Consider the following 23,283-nt stretch of genomic DNA (forward strand, 5'->3'; position numbering starts at 1 on the left):
ATCGTTCGAAAAGATCAGGAGTCGAAGTGTCGTAGTCAGAAGTAGTGAGGCCTAGAAGCTCGGGGGACGAAGTGCGTTCTTCGGCGGTCGAAGGGATCGGTTCTTCGTCGAAGTCGTCCTGGAGTTCTTGGTCTATCTCGTCTTCTTCGTCGCGGTCGAAGTTACCGGGAATTGTCGGAGAGGGAGTTGAGTGCGTTCGAGAGGAGCTGTCGGGGTTTTCGGCGGCGCTGCGACTAGCCGCCTCACGCGCTTGCGAGCGGGTGACTACTGGAGACGTTTTCGGAAACCCGAAAGCGGCGAATTCTTGCCTGAAATCCCCTCGCGGTGGGCTCCAGAAATGATACGACCTACGAAACCCTAACCCCTAACCTGGGTGCGACCTAAAGGGACTAGAGAGACGGATTATAGTCTTAGTGAGAGGGGAGTTAGCAGCAAGGTGTCCCGCGGTTCGAGTGAACACGAGAAACGCCTTCGGAAAAGGCTACGAACGCTAGGAAAGGTACGAGGTGGCTTCGACACGTCGTCGAAGCTACTCGGAGGCTGTGGGTGGTTAGTGGAGACGATCGAAGCTCGGCAGAGCTCTTCGATGTATCGTAGAAGGAAGGGACACGACTCGAAGGGTGGACTTAGCTAGGGCGCGGTTCGCAGTTTCTTCGACAATAGTCGAAGTCGAAGGGTTCGTCGAGACGGTATCGACGAGTAAACGCAGTGGACGAGGTTTCGAAGTTACGCAGCAAGGGACGAAGTGACGCAGTTGAAGGCTTAGACGCGGGGCGAACTCGACTTATGAGCTCTGAACTCGAGGGGGGAACCGGATCTTGTATTTTTGGAGAGAAGTACGACAGATTTTATACTACGCATAGGACGCTACGACTATCGAGAGTGGCACACTAGTACAAGGGGCTTTGCATTGTTCCGCACGAAGCTGCCTCACCGAGTGGCACGCATCAAGTCCATCGGTAGAGTGACATCATGCCGAACGCGGAGATGAAGGGAAGCATGCGAGACACTTCGGACCGGTGTCCGTCGTTGAAGGCATGCCGCGAGGTTCGATACCTAATCGGGAAAGACCGGCTACGTCGGTGTGGCATGGAGCGATGCGTGCGCTTGGCCGAGCGGCGTCCAGTGGCCCTATTGTTCGCCGAATGCGGAAGATGTCCCGGGGTCTACGCGCGAGGCATCGGGACGACCGTGCTGAGCTTCGAGTAAGCGTCGCGCACCGTCGAAGGTGTTGAAGAGCATCGAAGGCGAAATCGAAGTGTTGGGAGACTGAGTCGAAGTGCCGGGCGGGATGCGACTGCCGAAAAGAGGTGAATCGGGGCCCAGAGGGGCTTGGCGCCTATCACCGCACATCGCTTTTTAAAAAGCATACACAATATCACAATTGAACGTAGGTGGCTGCAACTAGCATTGCAATGGGGCGGAAATGTTAAAACATTTTGGCATGCGGGTGATGGGATTTATAATCCATCAAATCTGCAACACTTGTACATTTTTCTGCTCAGTCACATGTGTTTTCTAATTTTTGTTTTAGTGAGCTTGTTCAATGGCTCTGGCCAATGCTTATTTAATGTGAGCTGGATATGTTGAAGGAACATCTCAATTTGCATATTGTGCATTGTGACCCGAAAAAGAAATTGCCATCAGGTACCTCTCCGGACATTGCATATGACCTTTTTGCATGCTACGGTGGTGATCAATGTCTACAGCCTGTAGATTGTATGGTTGTGAATGCCTTGATGAAAGACCTTGGCGGAGAGGATCTTATACAGTTTGTTGCCCTGGAGTATGCTGAGTGAGCTAATCATGTGCTTGCTGAGATCGGCTATTGTGTGGAGGACCTTTCATGTCATAAATAATGCTACCATTGATGTAGAACCTGTGCAGTAATCACAAATACAACTTGTTGGCATGTTTCGTCACGATTGCACTTTATTCAACTTTGCAAATACATTTTGGTTCATTGTTTCAGCCCAAAACAGCAGAAAACATCATGCATTGGTTTGAAACGGGTTCTGCATCTCTGTAATCGACTTGTTACACCCTATCGGGAAACTAGGTGAGCCCGACAATATACTTTCACCTTCTTCGCAATGATGCGGACATTTGCCAGTACATGAAGTGTCAGAGGGTAGGCTGTGGCAGCGGGCTAGATGTATACAAACAACTTATATGGTGATGGTGATGCAGAATATGAAGTCAAGGGGAACGGGAAACGGGTACGGCTATTGCAGAAAGTATATAATATGTACTCGCTTGTTTGAATACACGTACTACCACACGTCACAATGGGTAAGTGCTCTGGGTGTGGAAATCACTTTCCTCAACTGTCAGATTATATGTGCTCCAAGTGCACAAAAAAATGGCAACTACAGCTGACAAATACAGTATTATTGATGTACATGATCCAATTTGTTTTCATATGTAACTGACTACTGCGATAGCAACAACCACAATGTGCTGGCTGTGGTGTTGTCTACCTGTTCAATGCATCGCTTTTGTGTGCGAGCTGTGTACAGGACGGACATAAAGGTAATTTCACACCTTGCATTTCCGGCAGAATAAAACTACAACTAATGTGAATTGTAGACTTGACCCTTTTTGCAGGTAAGTTGAACATCTGAGATTGCAATTTGGGCATTGTATTGACCTTGATATAAACAGGTGCGGACAAATTAATTGAGTTCATCAAGTCCAGCACGCTCAGGCACGAAAAAGAAGCATTCATGCACCATCTCAATCAAGGCACACAGGAGATGCAAGGCCCATCACAGAAAGCTTTGTTTCAAACTGCAGCAGGTATAAATGCTTGCATCAACACTTTGCAACTACAGGCGAAATCAGAAACAATGACCGTAGACATCACATTCTATGCTTACACACCAATCACTGGTGCGGCAGCAAAAAAGGTGCTGATGCATCATTAGCACATAAGTTATATAACATTGACACTTTTATTTTAGGTACAAGTGCCTTCGCTCTGACAGCAGTTCAAGGCCAGTGACATTGCCGACAATGTGCTTGATGAGGTTGTCACCTGGGCACAGGGAGTGTACGAGTCTATCCCATCAGCACCCAAAGTCATGCCGGAATTCACCTGGTATGTCTAGACTTACTACATTTTGCTGTTGCTGTAGTATAGTCATTTCAATTCTTACTGACTGCTACCTACAATACAGGAATTCTGTCACTTTCGCTGTCAATGTTGATGCCAATACCCATCATTTGATCGAGCCGTGTCTACTTGTAGGATCACTCAGCAACCTTCATACGATCCTCAAAGCAGAGAAACGGCTTTTGAAGAAGGACATTACAAATGGAGTGCTTGGTCTACGGGTGTTCCTTTATGAGAAAGTTCAGGTAACTATCTTAATGTTCTAAACCCAAATGCTATTATTGAATCATATTGCTACTAGCCGGACAATGACAATGACATAGAATTTTTACCAAATTCTGTTGTGCGATCCCCGAGAAAGCGCACCAAAAAGCGAAAGGCTCTTGATCAAGGTACAGTCTTTCATGATGACTGACACTGTCACACTAATCTATCAAGTACAGATGACGACAGCGCAATATGCACATCTGCAATATGGTTGTCAGCCCATTTCGCATCTGCTCAAAATGGCACATCACTGAACAAGAAACATGCATCAGCGCATAGACCATATACAAGCACTTTTCACAGCAACAGAAAGACATCCGACTCACTCCGCTTCAACCGCTATCAGTTCACGCGGATTGAAGCTTCTGTTTCGGCAGATGGAGAGGTTAGACTGATCTCGGACCCTCGCACTGAGACAATCCTCATAGCAAAGGACTGGCAGCAGTACATAACAGGAGGTTTGCGAGAAGGAGGGTATATTGGAAAAGGATATTCGAAGTTTGCATTTGAGGTGAGCCATTGAAATGATAATGATTTGCATACATATTTCCTTATGGTTTAGGGGCGACTCAGACCAATACCAGTTGCTATCTTCCAAATGAGGCCAATTGGAGATCCTAGCGACCAGGACTTAAATCAACGGGATATGATAGCTGAACTCCTTCTATTGGCACTCAGGCAATACTTCCTGGATGCCTTCTACAGGCGTGCGAAGGCCTATCATGTCAAAGGCCTTCCTGGTAAGTTATACTTATATTGCACTTTGTGTTTCTTTGTTGTTGACCTCTCATACAAGAGCTCGAGTGGAACTCGGCAGGTACCTTCGTTGGTCAAGTGACATCTGAGCTCCCTCCACCTCCGGCCTCCATTGCTGACAAGGATACGAGAAGTTTACTATACAACATGTTTCTCGCTGCGCCACTGCTTGAAACCAGGGACATCGAGCCTGGGTACAAAGAAGTGAAGTACTCAGGCACTGACTGTGCCAGCCAGAACACAGATATACTCGGAGTGGCCGTTGATGCATTTGCGCATCACACCCTTGTTGATAGTCAGGGAACACTTGTTTTTGTTGATTTACAAGGTTCGTTCATCCTCCATATTTGTGCTGCAGAGATAGGCCTAAACCAAGTTTATTGACAGGTCTCATAAAGCCGAGTGGTAAATTCGTTATCTACAATCCACAGATTCAAAGGTAATTATATACAGTGCATCGGAAGGAGTGTTGGCTGATTGTATGGCTCAGGCAGTCTCGAGGGCTCAGCAGGATTCTATGACAAGGGAAAGGCAGGGATCGACACATTCATCAAACAACATACATGCAATGGTGTTTGTCGCGCTCTAGGACTTAATAAGGAGCCGAAATACCCCGCCGCAGAGGGCCGTGGCGAGACTCCAGTCGTGGGATGTTCATCTGTCAGTGTTGAAAACATCTTCTCGCCTAGAGGCCAACAAGGCCCACTTTGCCATGGGTTTCCATCTGAGTAGTCACATTTTAATTCACTAACTCATATGATACTGATAGCGCATTTAATTAGACAGAATTCATGGACGAGAAAGAATTAGCACACACCTATAGTACAAGCCACACCCTATTCCTTCATTGTGTCGCTCCGACCATCTTACCGAGTGAATCGCTGTCGTACTTATTGAACGAGTGCCCGACATCACAGAGCTCGCACGTTAGCGCACCTTCATGACCAGCCGGCTATGTGCACTAACCGTCAGCACTGTGTGAGGTGGCAGTCAGTTCTGGGGGAGGACACTCACATCGGGTGCCCCTCGTCTTCATCTTCCATATGCCTCGGCCACTGGTAGCCGCGGTAGTCGCTCATGCCCGACATCTGCATCTGCAAAATCCGGAGCATCAACACAACACCGCTGTGACACTCAAGACACACGACATCAGCTTACCTCCTCTGTGAGCATGCCAATGTCACCAGGGTCACGAAGCCAGACATGCAGAAGCGCGGGCTTGTGGGGACCAAGTTTGGCATCATGTGCTCCATGCCAAGTCGAGCTCCTCACCTTCACCTCCCACACCATAGAATGCGTCCGGCTACACGCACTCGAGCGCAAGCTGCCGCGCCTTCAAATACTCGATGCCGAGGTTCTTCCAGTCCAGCAGCGGGCTCAGCCGCTCGACACGGTTCGTCTGGTTGATGTGCTGCCGCTGTGTCTTCTGGCAGAAGCTGAACATGTGGTCCATCAGTTGACTCACCGAGTCCTCAACGGATTGCGAGTGCCAGTCGACAATGTAGCAGCCCTCGTCTTGCGGCCGCTGGATCAGATCTTGCATGAAGCAGCCGAACCCAGAGAGATTGGTCATCACTGAGGGGATAGCAGGAGCGTGTGATGTGCTGGCAGTCAGTGTCATTCTTACAGAAGAGATGACAGTGAAAAACACGCACCATAGCTCCATAGAATGTCCCTGAATTTAGGTGTCAGTAGCGATTCAAAAGAGAATGGTGATGTCGAGTAGACGAGAGCGTATCCGGGACAGGATGTTGGGAAAGGGATGCGGAGATCTGAGATAAGTGCCAGAGTCAAGGCCTGCGCCGGGCAGAGATCAAAGATCAAAAAGGCGAGATTCCAAAAGTAGACCTGGTACAGGTCGGCAACCGTAGCCAACGCGCCCACGCTGTGCCTGTAGTACTTGGTGCATGTATTGCGTTCATCACGCTAGTTGTGCTGACCGGCGGTGGGGTGAAACAGCAGCTTGGCGGTCAACAAGCGAGCAGACGTTCGGCAATAGAAATAGGGACGGCGCACGAAGTAATGGCTGGTTGAGCAGGATCGGATGAACAATTGGATTCGCGGATGCAGGGGAGACGGCAGGCAGCGGCGGTAGGGCAAATTTGCTGGGTCGCGATGGGATGAGCGTGTGCAGAGCAGACAGGTGGGAGGGCAGTGGGACGGACACAAATAGCAGAGCAAGCTAAGAGCGGTCCGGGGGGCAAGCGGCAGCAGAACACAGACGAAAGGCGTGAAGCAGCATGAAGCAGCGTGAAGCGAGAGCACACAAAGGACGAGCCAGGTTGAGTGTGCGCAAGCAAGAGACGGGCGCAAGGCACGACGTGCAATCGACTCAGAACACTTCATTGTCAATTTTACGTACCACGGGCACCGTCCGTCCGGCGAACTGCACGCCCGTGATGTTGGAACGCAGCAGTCCGAACGCGGGCGGAGGCAGCCCTTGCTCGCGCGTGCGCGAGGTAGTATTGCACCTGGTGTGATCTCACTTCCGGATGCTGTAGCGACTCCCGCCGCTGCTGTCTGTACCCGCTCGCTTTCCCACGCGACGTGCAGTCCGAGCCCTGTTCTTCGTGACTCGCAACTCGATGTCCGTGTGCGATGCCTCCCTCGCGCACAGAGGAGTACAACCCCCTGCATGTCCGCCATGGTGCCGCCCCGCCACGACCGGGGTGGCGCGCTGTCGGCCCACACCATCAGATGTCCCCGTGCCGACCGCGACCAACGCGCCTGCCGTCTTGGCACACAGTCCAGACGACGCCAAAGGTAACCCCAGTGCGCCCCTAGCGTGGCATCGCTTCCCGGCCGCGTCTCGTCTCGACTCGCGTTGCTCATAGCCGTTGCGCCGTCTCGCTCACACGCTTGCGTATTCGCATGCGAGCAGGATATCCCGCGCCGTCACGCACACGCGCCCCGAGCCTGCGTGATGGTATTGACCGGTCTTGTAGAGGACGAGGACGAGGACGAGGGCGAGCCTGCGCGCTGGCACTGCACCTCCCCCATCGCGCGCGCAACGTGCGAAACAATATGCGCGTCCTCTGCCATGCATCCCGCGCTGTGCCGCAGCCTCGCTCGCGACTCGGGGTGCGTGCAAAGCAACAGACCACTGTTGCGGCGGTGGTCGCGTGTTGACCACACGCGCGCTGACCACACGCGGGCACGACGTCCCGTTCGCGGACGCTCGGGTCTTGCCCTGCGCACGGAAGATCTCCCGGGAGCGACGCCGGTCTGCGTGCCGCCCTGCGGGTGGGTTGCCAGGCGGACGACTGCCCGCGTCGCGCGCACGGCACACAGGACAGGACGCCACGGGATGCGGATATGGGCGTGCGCGCGGTTGGCGGATTCTCCGTGCAGGGATGCACGTCTGGTCCGATAGTGGAAGACGCCGCGTCGAACACGCGAGAAGCCCAGGCGCGCGCCCCGGCGGAGATGCGCGTGGCTCGGGTGTTGGCGCTGCGGAAGGCTACGCGAGCGGCTGCGTTACGTACGCGGCGGGCGCGGGAGAGGGAGCGTCCGTGCGTGGGTTCGCAACGCAGGAAAGGGGTAGCGGGAGGGATATAAGGAGGGCCGGGGACGGATGGGGGGCCAGGGACGGATGGGGGGCCGGGGACGGATGGGGGGCCGGGGACGGATGGGGGGCCGGGGACGGATGGGGGGCCGTCGTCTGTCTCGATGGTTCAGCTGGGGCCTGCTTACAGCACTTACGCCTGGTGTCTGCACTGACCTCCATGTGTTGCAGGTACGTAGCGGGACCTGTGTGTCGTCACCCGCCGTCGCGGGAAGTCGGCGAGAACAGTCAAAACGGAGTCGGATGCGTCTTGTGGTGAATAAAATACTGCACTCCTCGCGGGTACTTGGCGCGGCAGTGTTGGCCTGGGTGCGTGGTCAATGCTGACGGGTTTCTGCGTAGCTTGCTGACTGTGCGCGCAGACGCACGGAGGCGCGTGATCGGCATAGCGTAACCTGTCGTATTCAGGTATCTACATGATCGGCAAGGGCACGGGGGGATGCCGGGAAGCGGAGGCAGAAATAGGATGTCCTTGCCGAGTCATACCAATCGTCCCTCGCTCTCTCCTCTGCTTCTTCTAGCCGCCGCCTCGTGGTTTCCTATTTTTGTGTAGCTGAGACGATGGGTGTCCGGTGACGCGAGAGAGTGGGGCGCGGAGTCTGTGCCCAGGGGAGTAGAGGGGGGTCAGTGTGTGCGCGGCGGCTAGATGCGAGCAAGATGGCGGGGTGTCAGACGAGCGCGCAAGGGAACAGCATATAGAGCGGCGCGAAGGCAGAGTGGGCGCGTCTCGCACCGGGATGCATGCGTATACGCCGCGAGGCGCGCGATGTCTGTGCGTGCGCGGCCCTCCCAACGTGTGCGTGTCGTCTTGCGCCACGGCGGGTGCGTGACCTTGCTAGCGTTATGTCAAGCTGGCATGCTGACTCGCTGCTATCCCTCTATTCGCACTCACGTCACGCAGCGTTGGCCGGTCGTCCCGCTTCCAGATCTAGGGCGGGCATCCAAGAATGCGCGCCGCGGAGCCGTGCAGGCTGGCTTCGCGTTCCCAGGTACGCCGCGCGTCGGCTCTTGACCGTCGATGCGTGGGGCACTGACGATGCCGTCTTCCAGGCTTCCGCGCGAGACTCGATCGGGTCTCACAACCCTGCCTGATGTGTGCGCGGAGCGATCTGTGGCGCTGCGCTTCGCGTCCTGTGCGCGCTCGGTATGCCGTCTCGGCGCGTGAGTAGCGGGCCGTGATGCGCGCGTGCTAGCGAGGATGCGAGGATCACGCGTGAGCACTCTCGACGATACGCTGCCTGCCGGCGTCTCTGTCGTGCGCGGGGGGCGGCGTGATGACATGAGAACGGATGTGTGATGTTATGGTATGCATTACGCACCTGTGGTGTGGCTGAGACGATGGCGGCGGCATGGTAGACGAGTGCGCTGAGGGAGGACGTGGAGTGCGAGACTGTCGGACAACGGGCAACGGAGGCGGGGACGAAAGGAAAAGGGAAACGGCGCACGATACGAGGCCGTTGCGCGAGGACAGAGGACGTCAAGACGAGGCCGTCGACGGTGCGAGATGGACGGCAAGACGCAGGGACAGAGGGCAGCGGAGACGACTGCGCGCATGCAGTGATGGGCTCACCTGGCGCAACGTGATTCCCCTTGACGGTGCTCGAGGAAGCGGCGGCGGCGACGGGCTGTGGAAGGACGAGATGGGGATGGGGGCGGGATGATGAGCAACAGATGAAAACAAGCATGTATTTACCATGCTAATGTGTATCACGCGGCGCGTGCTCGTGCTGAGAACCAGCGGGGCGCAGCAGAGTGTTGATGGGCGTGCGTTGTGGGGATTCGGGCCATAGGCAGCTGAGGGGGCACAGGAGAGAGCTCCCCAAGTCGATGAGAGGGACTGGCGATCGCCAATGGTCGTGGATTGCGAGTCGCGCACACGGGCGCGCGTTACGCGATGAGCTGCATGAGAGAGCGTGTGCGTCGACAGAGCACGCGTTTACCGGACTGCGATGCCTGAAGCGCTGCCGATGTGGAGAGGATGCGACGACCAGCGTCTGCGGCGGAATGAACGCCTCGGGATGATGGTAGGGGACGTGCGAGCGTCCCGCGCGAGAGACGAGCTAGGCAGTGAGAGGCAGCATCGACAGTCGGACGCCAGACGGTGAGACGAGACGCAGCAACGGAGAGGAGCTCTCCACACGTCGCCATCGGACGCGCGATAAACATTATTGATCGGACTGCGAACATCCCGCGCAATTCTCGATACTTTGCCGGGTCTAGCCAGGTCGCAGTGGTCTCGACCGCTGGTCACGAATTCCGCATCAACCTCGCTTGCGCACAAATATTCTCGGGTAGGTCTATCGATATGGAACAAGATAACCTGAACACTGTGTATGTTTGGCATGTTCAAACGCTCGCTCAGATCGATCTGGCTTCCTTTGTGAATGCGTCTCTCGCCGTCATGGATCGCGTCTCGAAATTGCGCGAGGCGATGGACCCACCGTGTTCACCAACGTTAAGGAAAGTACCGGTGTAGACAGCGACACCGATCTCATTCTGACCGCATGGAAGGCTGTAAGCAGATCAGGCTCCGAGGCGGGGTGGTCAGGGTGGCGCATGAAGACATTCGAGAAGAGATCGACGAAGAACAGAATATCACATTGCATCGATAGGCGCTACTGACTCTACAGTGAGAGTGTTTCCCACGCAGGTGCAAACACGACGACAGAATTGCGATAGCAAGCGTACAATACAGTACCTTTGGTGCACCATGATGTATACACGGACAATGCTGTCACAGACGTGCATCGCGGCCGACGTAGCCGTCCTTGCCCGGCACAACGCCGTACGCAGGGCCGCCCTTGCCGAACATCTTGCGCAGGTCGCCCGCGAGGTCCTCCGGTCTTTCGTGAGCCGCAAAGTGGCCGCCTCTTTCGTGTTCAGCCTCGAACACAACGTTGCCGAGCGTCCTTGCCCATCTGCCGCACAAGTCTCAGCATCAAGTGTTGGAGAGACTCCGCAGGTACAGGCCGGTCGTGCACTCACAATCTTGGCACGACTACGGGCTCCTTAGGGAAGAAGGACAGCCCAAGAGGAATTGGGCTATATTTCGCCATTCGCAAGGCGCCGGGGTCGTCCTGAATGACCTCGTAATAGATCCTGACCGACGCAGCAGGGCCGGCGCGCGAGAACCAGTAGACCGAGATCCACGTAAGCACTGACCGATGAACGCAAGAGCCAGGTAAGCGAAAGCACCACTTGCACATCACACAAAGCGTTGCGCACCCTCGTCATCCTCCCATGCATAGCTGTCCGTGCACCGGACGAGCTTCTCGTAGATCCACGCGAGCAGACCTGCGGGCGAGTCTGCCAGGCTGTAGCCGACCGTCTGTGGCTGCGTTGACTGCTCCATGAAGTACCCATTTCCCTTCTTCTGGAACGTCTGCGAGTGACCGAAGCCAGCGCGCTCGGCGGCAGTGAATGGCTTCACCAAGAATAGGAGAAACTGGCCTGGATGCGTCCACACGCTTGGTGGTCCGGCACTGCAACCAGACGGATCAGGAGGTCAGAACAGCCAGAGGGTAGAGCAGACATACACAGGCATGTTGGTATGCCAGGCCTTGACGGTCTTGGTGCCATACTCTGCGACGATTAGTTTGGAAATCTGAGAGGAGTGTCATACGTATTCAGATTGATGTGCTGCAGAGACCTACGTAGTAGCCCCAATCACCACCCTGCACGACTGGATGGGGACTGCATGAGCGCGCGCGTGGTTCCAGTGAAAGGAGCGTACGTACCGTACTCATTGTACCCGAGAGCAAGCATCAGCTTGTTTGCGACCTAGCATGTGGACGCGTCAATGCGTCCTCTCGCGGCACCATTCAGATGTGTGCACTACCTCAGCATACTGCAGCCCCCTAAAGCCCTTCTTCTTGGGTGCCTCGGAGAACCCATAGCCCGGCAAGCTCAGTGCGACAACATGGAAGCTCGGATGGTCCGGTGACGCGGCCGTCAGAATCGGCAGCATCTTGCGCACTTCCAGGAAGTGCCCCGGCCCTGCACAACGTCAGCCACTTGACGCGTCAAACGCGCTCTACACGCGACTTACAGCCATGTACGAACAGCAGCGGCACTGCCGTCGCTACAGAGCTCTTCTGGTGAATATAATGGATGTTGAGCGTGCCGAAGCCGTCTACATCGATGTCCCTGGTGAACTGAGGAATCGCGTTGATCTCTGCCTCGACCTTGCGCCAGTCATACCCGTCCTTCCAGCGCGCCACCAGGCGTCGGACGTCCGCAAGAGGGGCACCGTAGTTCCAACCGGCTTCGTCAAGTTCGTCGGGAAAACGCGTAAGCTCCAGCTTTTTGTGCAAGAACTCGATGTCTGCGTCAGAGACGTTGATCTGGAATGCCTTCTCGGTGTCTGACATGGTGCCACGCGCAAGTTATCAGACTATGGCCGTCGTGACGGGAGCTGCACAGAGATCCTCCGGACATAGGGACTGCTGTATATAGTGCGCGAAGAGCTCAGGATCACCACGCGCGCTCGGGTAGTACTCACGCCCGTGCTTCTTGCAACTCTATGACCAACGAGGAACGACAAATGCTAGTCACGAAGATTACCACACTTGCAGAGGCCATCAGGAACGAGGACTTGAGGCATGAGGGCAGCAAAACGCAATTGCACGTAGCAAAGTGTTGAACTTGCCATTCTACTATAACCTGGCTAATATCGATGTATGTACAGAACAAGCGCCTAAGCGACGCCGTGTGATTATAGCAGGCGCTTTTGACTTGTTTCTGCACCATGTCAACGTCTGATTCTCTACACAGCGTTCATGCTTTTCTCTGCACTCCCATCGTCAATGAACTACTGACGACACATCCAAACTGGCTTTGTCAAAATGCTGAATCGCATACGCTCTCATCAGAGATATCATCTTGGTTAGAATGGGCTGGCGAGCGTCCTCACGGATATTCTACGGCAAACGGTCCGCAGGTGCTTCCGCCGGTCGGCGAACACAAATGGCTCCTATTGCTGCGCTACTACACTCATCCTTCCTGCGACGGCCTAAGTGACTTGTACTCGACGATACCGGCCGATCTCAGAGAGCTCTTGGACGCCACCCGTCGTCTGCGGTTATCACGCGAGCCCGGCCCCGCACGCTTCCTCGCGTCATCATGCCCACAAAATGCAACGCGAGAAGCCGTCTATCAATCTGTGGATTACGAATCCTCTGGAATCGAGGCCCCCGATTACGCCCGCATGGTCGGCATGTCGCCCAAGAAGGCACACGAAGTCGTTCGCATGACAGCATACACCTCACGGCTTCTCTGTTCTTCGCCGAGCTTGAGGACAATCAGGCATGTTGTCGATGTTGGTGCGGGTCAAGTTCGTTCTGTCCATCCTACGTCCCTTCTCCATCACATTTTTGACTACAAGCGTGCGGTTCTCTATTAGCATATTTTCCACTTCGATTGCATTATTCGATGTGGCATAAATGCTGAAACGGCGTCACCGGAGTCACTCCGCTTGTATTATTCGGCATGAATACCTTGTCGTCATTTGTTCACCTTGAACAAAGACCCTTATTGCGTATATTTGTTTACCATCGTTTGATTGTCTATCTAAATATGGCTATGGCCGTTTTACCTCTTCCAATTCTTGGTGTATTCCACTATTTTGCGGTTCCCGTGTGTTGACCATTGTGTACTTGTGCTTGAACAGGCATATCTGTCACGAAGCTTGCGGGATAAAATTGGTCTGAATGTTCTTGCACTTGACTGGAGTGACGTGCAGTCCCAAGGTGCTGTGCGACGAGAGGCCATTGGCAAAAAAAGACGCAAGAGAGAGATACCTACTCCAGCTCAAGATGAGTCCTCGGTCCCGCATCCAAACGACAACGATCCCACGCCAGCAAAACAGCAACTAAGCGCGTTGACGTACATGACCCTCAGAATCACGACCGACACACTTTTATCCTCTGTTGATGAGTGGTTCCATCGAGGGTATCAGTTTACGACATCAGAGGAGCGCGAAAGCTTGTATGGAAAACCGACGCCAGCGCTCTTCGTGGCACTGCATGCATGCGGATCTCTTACGCCGAACATCCTGCGCGCATTCCTGGCACGTCTAAAATCCAGTGACGGGAACCAGAAGTGGTCCCCACAAGCGGCCATCGTGGTTGGTTGCTGTTACAATCTGCTCGAGGCCTCAGGTATGTTCGACTCCACATCTCGAATGACACTCGTGGTCACTAATAAGTTTCGTCAACAGACTTCCCGCTATCCCACGAACTTACGCATCCTACTTCAGGGCGACCGCCCACCTATCTAACCAACAATCATCTCCAGCTCGCCGCACAAGTTCCCTCGCAATGGATGCGTTCCGAGGTAGCATCCACTGCGACGCGCCTCGCGATCCGCAAAGTTGTGTGGCGGGCCCTCCTCGCGGGTATCCTCGCGCGGGTGCCAAATTTGCCCGCCAATGATAACAAGCAAGCCGACGACGACGACTACTGCCCAGTACACCTTCGCCGCCTCGGCAAGCTGAACGACTCGGTGTACGACAATTGGGACGCGTTTCTCGCACGGGCCGGGGAGAAACTAGGTGTAGACCTGATGCAGGGGCACCCGAGGGATCGGGAAATGGAGAGCCGCCTTGAAGTCATGCATGTGTTGAGGTGTATATTGGGACCGGTCGTGGAGAGCTTTATCCTGCTCGATCGGCTGCAGTGGCTGAAGGAGGAGTTGCAGGTGAGCTTTTTCTATTGCTGTCTGGGTGAATTAGTCTCTGAACATGGTATGAAGGGTACGGGGATGGACGTCGAATTGATTAATCTGTTTGATCAGGCATCGGGAAGTGGCAGGAATGTCGCCATCGCCATCTCCCCTTATTTACGCGAAACAAATTCCCGATGATAATGAATAGGCATGCCAATAAGATTTGAGTGTGTAATGTGTATGTACATTGAGCGCTCGAGACTATCGCACTGATGTCGCAGCTTGATGCCGTAGTGAGTTCAACTGCAACTTGCGTTCAGCATCCATACTCAGACACCCTCCTATATAGGCTGGTTCAAGTTGTGTACTGTTCGAATTTCGCAGTGCGTCGATCTTTGTCATTGTCACGAGTTGACACCGAGCCTTTTTTTTCCTATAATAATGGACTATTTTCCCTATTTTTCCTGATATTCTCTTAGCCATTCTACGTATGGACTTGGTCCATTTACTGATGCAACGCTTACTAAAGCCTTCCATATATGATCACTCTCCTACTTGGGTATCAGTCCCATGGCCGATCTTCAGTCTCCGTGCATCCATCCTAGTGTGTTGAAGTAATGGGCGACACGATAGCTGTCCCGTACTTGCCGCATTGTTTGTCTCGTACCCATCCCCTCGTATCCGCACCCCACCACCGCGATAGAGGGTCTGGGGCATTTCGATAGGCGTACCCCCCCTCTCAATTAGCGCCCATGAAGCGCCCATCTGTAACGGTCACAGTGCGCTTCTGGTGCCTGGAAATGATGTGGCCTTTGATCACTTACCAAAGACTTGCTTTATGGCACATAATACATGAATTTGACCACGACTTTCCAACTGTCTCAGGCACATAGTCATCACTCTGTACATTTTTCAAACTGTTATCCAAATCCACATATGATTTCTCAAGACACTTTGCAGCAGGCCACAATATAGCATCTCGAGACGACTTGCGAGACGTCACCACGTGAGTGCCGTCTTTGGTAAGTAATCAAAGGCCACATCATTTCCAGGCACCAGAAGCGCACTGTGACCGTTACAGATGGGCGCTTCATGGGCGCTAATTGAGAGGGGGGGTACGCCTATCGAAATGCCCCAGACCCTCTATCGCGGTGGTGGGGTGCGGATACGAGGGGATTGGTACGAGACAACCGCATTGTCTATCTTTCGATCAGGCTTTCAGCATTGGTCGGGGTATACACCCGGAATGTGGCTGAGGTCATGAGACTGGTTTTATCTGAAACAGAAGGGATCAGGGCCCAAAATTCCTTAGATTTTTCTGATTTGGGATCAGTGTTGCTCTCCTTTGTGCTCATCGTACGACCTCTCAATTCTTGCTGGTCATTTCGTTGGTCGGGTTATTGGATGCGATTACAGGCACCAGCACGTTACATAAGCCGACGAGCTATCAGCTGCCACTATCAGTGCCTGTGATTGGATCAAATGTCCTGACTAGCGAGGCCCTAGTCAGTCGTACAGCCACGCTGGTCGCGCAACCGAAAGATAACGCAATGTGAGTCGGTCGCGGACATAGATGCAAGAAGCACTATACAAGCTCTCTGAGAGTGGCCGAGAGACTTCCGCGCTTCCATCTCAATCATACTTTGGGCAACGGCCATGGGTGTTGCGGTTCAATTGGAGAACGCCCATTCTCTCGTTGACACAACTCAGGTTTTTTTGACCCAAAAACTCAACATACGGTTGCCGTCAACGTTTTTAGTTGTTGAGGACGAACATAAGTAGGTTCCTCTTACGTCTCTTGAGATATTGTCAAGTTAATTTACATCGTCAAGCATCTATGAAGATTCCTGCATGATCCCGCTATATGCGGCTGGCGCTTCGCTCGCCTTGCTGCTGATACAGCTTTTTCTGCTTTTTAAGGCGCTCAGTAACAGACCTCTAGCGTCACAGAGCGAGAGCGGCGCTCAGCGAGCGCCTGTCTCTACGAGCCATAGATGTGACAGCCGGAATGTGTTCGCATCATATGTCGCTCGACACGGAGGAGTCGGAATATTGTCCTTCAATATCGCCAGAATGATATCCTGCGTCTCACTGGTTGGCCTGTCGGCCATCCCGATCATCCAAGATTTGTCTAAGGGAAGCCATGCGCTGTTGCATATCACCGTCTGCCTAACATATGTATGTTCTCATTTGCTTATAATGTTTTCACAGTTGACTGCACGGCTACCTCAGATATACGCGTCGTTCCTGGCAACAATTTCTGTGTTTGCGAAGTCAGGAGTAGCAGTAGTAGCAATCCGACATCTTGACTTTGTCTTACTCTCGGTATGGGGGGTATATATCTATCGAGACGTTTGGCCTCTCGCTACCTTCGCTCTCAGCCCACTCGATGCTGCAGAGGGTGTCATTTTATGGTTCCAACTCGCCGACCTCACCTTTGCTGCAGTCTTCGTCCCGCTGTCAATTCCACGGCGCTATACACCTGTTGATCCTAAGGTGAGATGGGTCGTCTATTCTGCATTGTGAAACTCATGAACATACACCGTGTTATAGCATCCTTCTTCAGAACCTCACCCCGAGCAAACCGCATCCGTACTTTCGAGGATAGTATTCGCATGGCTGGATAAAACAGTGTACAAGGCCTACCGCGTACCTCACCTCCCCATCGAAGAACTACCGCCGTTAGCAGACTACGATCAGGCGCACAACCTCATGCAGGGATCATTCAAAGTACATACTTTCATGATAACATTATTCTTGTGTCTTCACCGCATGTGTGCTGCAGGAACTCGATCCTTTCCAAGTTACGAAGGGCCGGCATGTCTTTTGGGGCTTAGTGAAGGTTTTCCGTGAGTAGTTGAATGAATGCCTCGATTGGGTCGTCCAACCAAACTGTAACCGCATAGGCCGCGACCTATCGATTATGGCGCTTATGCAGTTCCTCTTCGTACGTATCGCGCCGACTGTGTTTTCCCCATTGCTGATCCATATTAGGTGGTCGCACGTTTTTCTGACCCTATTGGCATAAGAAATCTGCTCTGGTATGTGTTCGGCTCGTGTGGGACATTTCAAGAACTGACTTGGCGCAGGTATATGGAGACCGGAGGAGAGGGCGCTGTGGTGAAGCCATGGGTTTGGATCTCGTGGCTATTCTTGGGGCCCGCGGCTCGCATAATCATTTTGTCATATTATTTCTTCCTATCCGTACGTCGAGTCTGGTAAGGCGTACACCTCCGAGCTTACCGCTTGAGCTGTAGGAACGTATACTGGTTCGCATCGAGGCGATCCTGACCCAGCTGGTGTTCAATCACGCTCTGCGTATGCGGATAATGGCTGACGTATCGGAAACACCGACTTTCACGGGAGATACAACTGTCGCTGGTACTCCAGATACGGCGTCCCTTGCAGAATCGGGCGGCACGCGTACACCCGATAATGCTGCCAACAGCGAGGATGTCACCTTGAGCGGCACAAACACGGCTGCTGGCGAGACGACTACGACGCAGGGCAAGGACAAGTCGAAGGTTTCCGTCCAGCAGAGCCAGAAGGATTCCAGTGGTCCCAGTGCATCGAGCGAGGACACGCAAACCGAGGGATCGAACGTGACCGGGAAGGTCAATAACTTGATCACCACAGACCTCGACACGATTGCGTGGACTCGCGAGATCTTCCAGTTGGGTACGTCTGGAGGAATCGCAAACATTCCTTCACTTACTGACATGAATTACGCAAGTCGTGCAAGTCCCCGTTCAGCTGGTCTTGTGTGTCTGGTTTCTCTACGATGTCTTGGGACGGAGGTTAGCGCCAGTTTACGCCTACTTTATGAAGTTTCCTGACATTCGCTGCGTCTCAGTGCCCTCGCCGGTATGGCAATAATGGTGCTAATGCTGCCACTTCCTTCCATACTGTCAGGGAGGATTCGGGGCGCTCACGCTGAGAAGATGAAAAAGGTAAGAGATCCTATGCATATATATCTAATCCGGCGTCTTCAACGTGTGCGACATAGACAGACGTCCGCGTACAGGCTGTCACTGAAGGTAGCTATCTGGCTGTCTATCCCGGGGACGATGTACTGAATCACCGTGATACCGTAGCCATCAACGCTATCCGCATGATTAAACTTTTTGGCTGGGAACCGCGCCTGTCGAGACAGCTGGGTGCAAAGCGTGAAGACGAGCTGACTTGGATTAAGACTTCTAAGCTATTGGGATTAGCTATCGGTAACCTCAAGTACGTGTATACTTCATTCAATCATCCCAATAGATCCCTGATTGCGCACCACCGGTTCAGTCACATCATTGCTCCAATCACTATGGTCGTCACGTACCTAATCTATGTGTGTAGTATGAAAGATTTGAAACTTCAATCGATGAGTAACGTTTTGGATAGACTTTGATCATGAAGGAACAGCTCACTGGTACTTTCTTGTTCTGCGCAGTACCATAGGTGGCTCACACTTTTGACAGCATCTACGGTCTTCTCGGCTGTGACTGGTACATCGCAACTTGCATGATATACTAGCTGTCGCTGATGCCTCCAATAGTCTTCGAGATGGTCAGCGAGCTGTCGAAACAGTCTTTCGGTCGGATCCCCAAGCTCATGCGCGGTATGTTCTATGTTCGTTGCACGTACATTGGGTTGTTGCATCTAAGCAAACACGACATAGCTAAGGTATCACTCGATCGTATGAATGAGTTCTTGCAGAAGGTACGAGCCCAGACTTCCTACGGCACGAATCTGACATTCTCCGCAGACAGAACTTTTAGACAAATTCTCTGAGAAACAGACTACTCACGCACTAGAACTCGGGATATCCTCGCCATTGATGTCGAGCGATACTCTAGGTTTTCGTAATGCTTCATTTACTTGGACCAAGGCGCCTCCGTCGACTCCTAGGTCGTCGAAGCGTAATTTTACGCTTCGCATCGATGGCGATCTCACATTTGAAAGTGGTCACATCAATCTCATTGTTGGCCCAACGGGTTCTGGAAAAACATCGCTGCTTATGGCTCTGCTGGGTTAGCTGTGGCTTCTCTTGACTTGCACTAATAACTCAAACAAATGTTAGGAGAGATGCATTACATTCCCACCGGACCTGACTCTTTTGTGACACTGCCGCGTTCCGGAGGAGTTGCGTATGCGGCTCAAGAATCATGGGTGCTTAACGATACAATTCGGGTGCGTCAGAAATCGGGTTATATGCTGATGACACTGACAAGCTCATCGCTAGAATAATATACTATTCGGTGCGACGTTCGACCGAGAACGCTACGACAAAGGTCTGTCCTGGTTTGTTATGTGCCTGAGATGATGGTTGTTGAGATCACGTAACGAAGTGATCAATCAATGCGGTCTCACGAGAGATCTTAACTTATTCGATGCCAGGGATCATACTGAAGTGGGTGAAAGGGGAATCACACTGAGGTGCGTTGTGCTGTGTCTCCGCGTGGCTCCCTGCCAACTCCCTACAACTCCACAGCGGCGGACAAAAGGTAAAGCATCGCAGAGTATGATGGAGCTGCTCGCTGAATTATATCGATTCAGGCTCGAGTCACTCTAGCTCGCGCGATCTACTCAACCGCAGAGATCTTACTACTTGATGATGTGAATAATCATCCTGACTTTTTGACTTGCGTGTGGCTAATATCGTCTAGATTTTGGCTGCTCTGGACGTACACACAACAAAATGGATTGTCGAGAAGTGTCTGCAAGGTGACCTAGTCCGCGGTCGGACAGTGCTCTTAGTTGTAAGCGATCAAGAAACTGTCCATAACGCTGTTTCTTCAACAAACTATCGCAGACGCATAACGTAAGCTTGGCTGGACCCATCGCGCAGCACATTGTTTCTTTGGGTATCGATGGCCGGATCGCCAGCCAAGGTACTTTGTCAAATGCTCTCGAGCACGACCAAATGTTGGCTGCGGAAGTAGCTCAAGATCTCGAGCTTCTCGAGAAGGCAGGGCAGAATATCCATCAGGATCGCTCATCTGGAGACGATAGTAAAAGAGCCCATGGTAAACTGGTTGTCTCCGAAGAGATATCCGAAGGACATCTGGGATGGTCCTCCTGTACGTGCTACCGTCACTCACTAGTCACCAACAGATACTCACAAGGCAGCAGTGAAGCTATTTTTGAAGAGTGTGGGCGGAGGCCGTCCCATTCTATATTGTGTAATCACGTTGTGCATTGCATTCGTTTCGGAGTTCTTGGATAACCTATCCTACTGGTATCTCGGGTTTTGGGCAAGACAATACGAGGAACACCCTCCATGGGAAGTGAATGTGCCATTGTGAGCCGGTGCCGTTCGCTATTGGTCGTCGTATCTAACTCGCTTGCAGTCATCTTTCTATGTTTGCATCGATCATTCTAGCTGGGTTCATCATGTTCTCTCTGTATTCTGTTGTCTTCCTTGTAGGCAGTCTCAGGGCCTCACGCGTCATTCATAAAGTTTTGATTACATCGGTTCTTGGGACTACCATGATGTGATTGACTTTTGGCTTTACTTGTCGTCTTCCTCACTGCTTGTGCAGATGGTGGGACAAGACGCCTACTGGGCGCGTGATTGCTAGATGCACACAAGATATTGGCACAAGTACATTACGGTAATCGCTCACGAATTTTCAATACCAATGTTCCTCCTTTTACAGTTGATTCGGACCTCTATTCATGCTTGGACTTCCTCATCATCCTGACAATGACCATGCTCATCAAGCTCGCGGCTGTCACAATCGCAGCACCCTTCTATATCATTCCTGGCATCTTGCTCGCTGCTGCGGGAGGATATATCTGTCAAGTGTACATGAAGGCCCAGCTATCTGTGAAGCGAGAGAAGAGTAATGCGCGTGCTCCAGTCTTAGGACATTTCGGAGCTGCCTTTGCCGGGCTTGGTGAGTGTAGCAGTCTCGTCTTGCGTCGTTTGACTAAGCAAGGACGCAGTGTCTATCCGTGCCTACGGCGTACAGGATGCCTTCAGGAAGGAGTCGTACGCACGGATCGACAAGTACTCACGAGCTGCGAGGATATTCTGGGCCCTAACTCAGTAAGTCAGATGATGTGCAGCCCGAACCAGACTAATGGAATTAGCTGGGTCAACATTCGTATCGAGCTCTTTGGCGCCATGTTCTCCACTGGGGTTGCCTTCTATTTGGTGTACGGGGGTGGTAGTTCATCCGCATCCAAAACAGGCTTCACGCTCAATATGGCAGGTATGCACGCGGAGACGAGGTGTTATGTGCTATAACTGAGCGCCTTGATTGTCAAGTTGGCTTCGGGTCAATGATCCTGTGGTTTGCGAGATTTTTCAACGAATTCGAGGTCGCAGGCAGGTTAATTCGCGTGATCATCTTCCCAGACGCTGATGCGATTATATACCGTAGGGAATAGGTATGTCCCTTATATCGATGGCGTGTGAGACGTATCAAACGTCTGTGCACCAGCCTCGAACGCATACAACAATATCTCGAGATTGAACAGGAGCCAAAGTCAACCGAGAGCGGTATACCTCCCGCGTACTGGCCGTCAAGCGGCAATTTGAGGGTTGAGAAGCTCTCCGCTCGCTATTCAGCAGTAGGTCTCGAGACGTGGATAATGTACCTTGTCGTTGAAGCTCTTTGCAGGATGGTCCTCGAGTACTTCACGAGATCTCGTTCGAAATCAAATCTGGAGAGCGTGTGGGTGTTGGTGAGACGATCGCATCTGGTGAACCTGGTGATAGTCACTGACAGGTCCTTGGCAGTGGGTCGTACCGGGAGTGGAAAGGTATCTGGACACATGCACTACGCTAATCGTATTGTGGCTGATATTCTTCGTAGAGCACCTTGACCCTTGCCTTGCTGCGGTGCGTCACCACAGAAGGCCAGGTGTACTACGACGGTCTGTCCACGGAGAAGATAAACCTCGATGCCCTTCGATCGCACATCACGATCATACCGCAAGTGGTCAATTTCTTCCATTTCTATGGCCGTATGCTCTCTCATAGCCACTGTTCACAGCCCGAACTACTCAGCGGAACTTTGCGACAGAATCTTGACCCATTCGAAGAGTTTGACGACGCAGCGTTGAACGATGCACTTCGCTCCGCGGGCTTGTTCTCACTTCAGAAAGACATGGATGAAGGCCAAATCACTCTAGACACGCAGATCGCCAGTGGAGGTAACAACCTCTCGTTTGGCCAAAAACAAATCTTGGCGTTGGCTCGGGCGATCGTACGGCAGAGCAAGCTTTTTATCCTGGACGAAGGTATGTATAATGCGTGATAGACGGAGATCTGCGATCGTTGCTGACATCGCGTTTAGCTACATCCGCCTTAGGTAAGTAACATCATTCATCGTGTTGCTATACTCGCATGAATCTCATGATGCCGTGTGTCGCGCAGATTATGAGACCGATACCGTCATACAGGCGTCTCTGCGAAAAGAGCTTGACAAAGGTACCACTGTTCTGACAGTCGCACATCGTCTTCAGACAATTATGGATGCGGACAAGATAGTGAGTGATACATAGCTCTAGCCCCTTCTTATGCTGAACCGCACAATTCTAGATGGTCCTAGATGCTGGACACATTGTGAGTTGCTGCCGACACGGTTTTTGCGTCGCATATGTTTTATCATACTCCCAGGTCGAGTTTGGTAAACCTAGTGAACTTCTACGGATCCAAAACGGACTACTCCGGGCATTGGTTGACGAGAGTGGAGATCGAGAGAATCTGATTTCGATGGCTGCGGGTGCTGGTATGTCGATGTAAGTTCCATTCGGACCTGTGGGATGTAGCATATGTGGGTGTAACGTGTGCTCGATGCCGAATCATCTCGTCACACAAGTATGGTATGAAACATGTATATCGTTGCATACTATCCGCTCAGCATACAGGAGAGACATGTTATGAAAATGAGCTTGAGCCAAGAATTTGTAATCTGAC

At 52.5% G+C, this 23,283-nt stretch overlaps 6 protein-coding genes across 6 annotated transcripts; 4 read left to right on the plus strand and 2 right to left on the minus strand.

The window, feature by feature from the left end:
* Positions 1-2,288: 2,288 nt before the first annotated feature.
* On the plus strand, positions 2,289-4,581 carry POSPLADRAFT_1037470 (hypothetical protein; the record flags this gene model as incomplete). The annotated part of the gene is made up of 10 exons (XM_024477224.1): positions 2,289-2,292; positions 2,590-2,607; positions 2,665-2,909; positions 2,988-3,100; positions 3,180-3,360; positions 3,417-3,507; positions 3,559-3,893; positions 3,945-4,122; positions 4,179-4,466; positions 4,526-4,581. 10 exons carry the CDS (start codon positions 2,289-2,291, stop codon positions 4,579-4,581), a joined length of 1,509 nt encoding a protein of 502 aa, XP_024333274.1.
* Positions 4,582-4,885: 304 nt separating this feature from the next.
* POSPLADRAFT_1037471 (glycosyltransferase family 3 protein) lies at positions 4,886-5,711 on the minus strand (the record flags this gene model as incomplete). The annotated part of the gene is made up of 6 exons (XM_024477225.1): positions 4,886-4,900; positions 5,075-5,090; positions 5,153-5,232; positions 5,297-5,410; positions 5,452-5,574; positions 5,604-5,711. The coding sequence occupies 6 exons, from the start codon at positions 5,709-5,711 to the stop codon at positions 4,886-4,888; spliced, it is 456 nt and encodes a 151-aa protein (XP_024333275.1).
* Positions 5,712-6,723: 1,012 nt separating this feature from the next.
* Positions 6,724-10,325, plus strand: POSPLADRAFT_1160032 (hypothetical protein; the record flags this gene model as incomplete). Its single annotated transcript, XM_024487492.1, has 9 exons — positions 6,724-6,910; positions 6,973-7,219; positions 7,342-7,650; positions 8,754-8,847; positions 9,060-9,283; positions 9,494-9,618; positions 9,663-9,804; positions 9,924-9,994; positions 10,066-10,325. The coding sequence occupies 9 exons, from the start codon at positions 6,724-6,726 to the stop codon at positions 10,323-10,325; spliced, it is 1,659 nt and encodes a 552-aa protein (XP_024333276.1).
* Positions 10,326-10,348: 23 nt separating this feature from the next.
* On the minus strand, positions 10,349-12,073 carry POSPLADRAFT_1071935 (hypothetical protein; the record flags this gene model as incomplete). The annotated part of the gene is made up of 8 exons (XM_024482473.1): positions 10,349-10,621; positions 10,689-10,860; positions 10,929-11,185; positions 11,240-11,307; positions 11,357-11,385; positions 11,441-11,483; positions 11,542-11,699; positions 11,752-12,073. The coding sequence occupies 8 exons, from the start codon at positions 12,071-12,073 to the stop codon at positions 10,438-10,440; spliced, it is 1,233 nt and encodes a 410-aa protein (XP_024333277.1). The 3' UTR covers positions 10,349-10,437.
* A 377-nt stretch (positions 12,074-12,450) lies between these two features.
* POSPLADRAFT_1037473 (hypothetical protein) lies at positions 12,451-14,564 on the plus strand (the record flags this gene model as incomplete). The annotated part of the gene is made up of 4 exons (XM_024477226.1): positions 12,451-13,035; positions 13,372-13,861; positions 13,921-14,399; positions 14,454-14,564. 4 exons carry the CDS (start codon positions 12,451-12,453, stop codon positions 14,562-14,564), a joined length of 1,665 nt encoding a protein of 554 aa, XP_024333278.1.
* A 2,001-nt stretch (positions 14,565-16,565) lies between these two features.
* POSPLADRAFT_1159913 (hypothetical protein) lies at positions 16,566-23,109 on the plus strand (the record flags this gene model as incomplete). The annotated part of the gene is made up of 26 exons (XM_024487475.1): positions 16,566-16,862; positions 16,920-17,096; positions 17,152-17,215; positions 17,273-17,313; positions 17,361-17,413; positions 17,456-17,570; positions 17,624-18,048; positions 18,283-18,316; positions 18,373-18,596; positions 18,657-18,702; positions 18,756-18,783; positions 18,910-18,983; positions 19,120-19,384; positions 19,435-19,544; positions 19,597-19,645; positions 19,703-19,764; positions 20,021-20,175; positions 21,531-21,590; positions 21,803-21,932; positions 21,983-22,046; positions 22,102-22,124; positions 22,178-22,604; positions 22,661-22,675; positions 22,741-22,853; positions 22,906-22,929; positions 22,984-23,109. The coding sequence occupies 26 exons, from the start codon at positions 16,566-16,568 to the stop codon at positions 23,107-23,109; spliced, it is 3,201 nt and encodes a 1,066-aa protein (XP_024333279.1).
* Positions 23,110-23,283: the final 174 nt, after the last annotated feature.

This window comes from Postia placenta (genome assembly GCF_002117355.1).
Source record: "Postia placenta MAD-698-R-SB12 unplaced genomic scaffold POSPLAscaffold_23, whole genome shotgun sequence".
Lineage (NCBI taxonomy): Eukaryota > Fungi > Basidiomycota > Agaricomycetes > Polyporales > Adustoporiaceae > Rhodonia > Rhodonia placenta.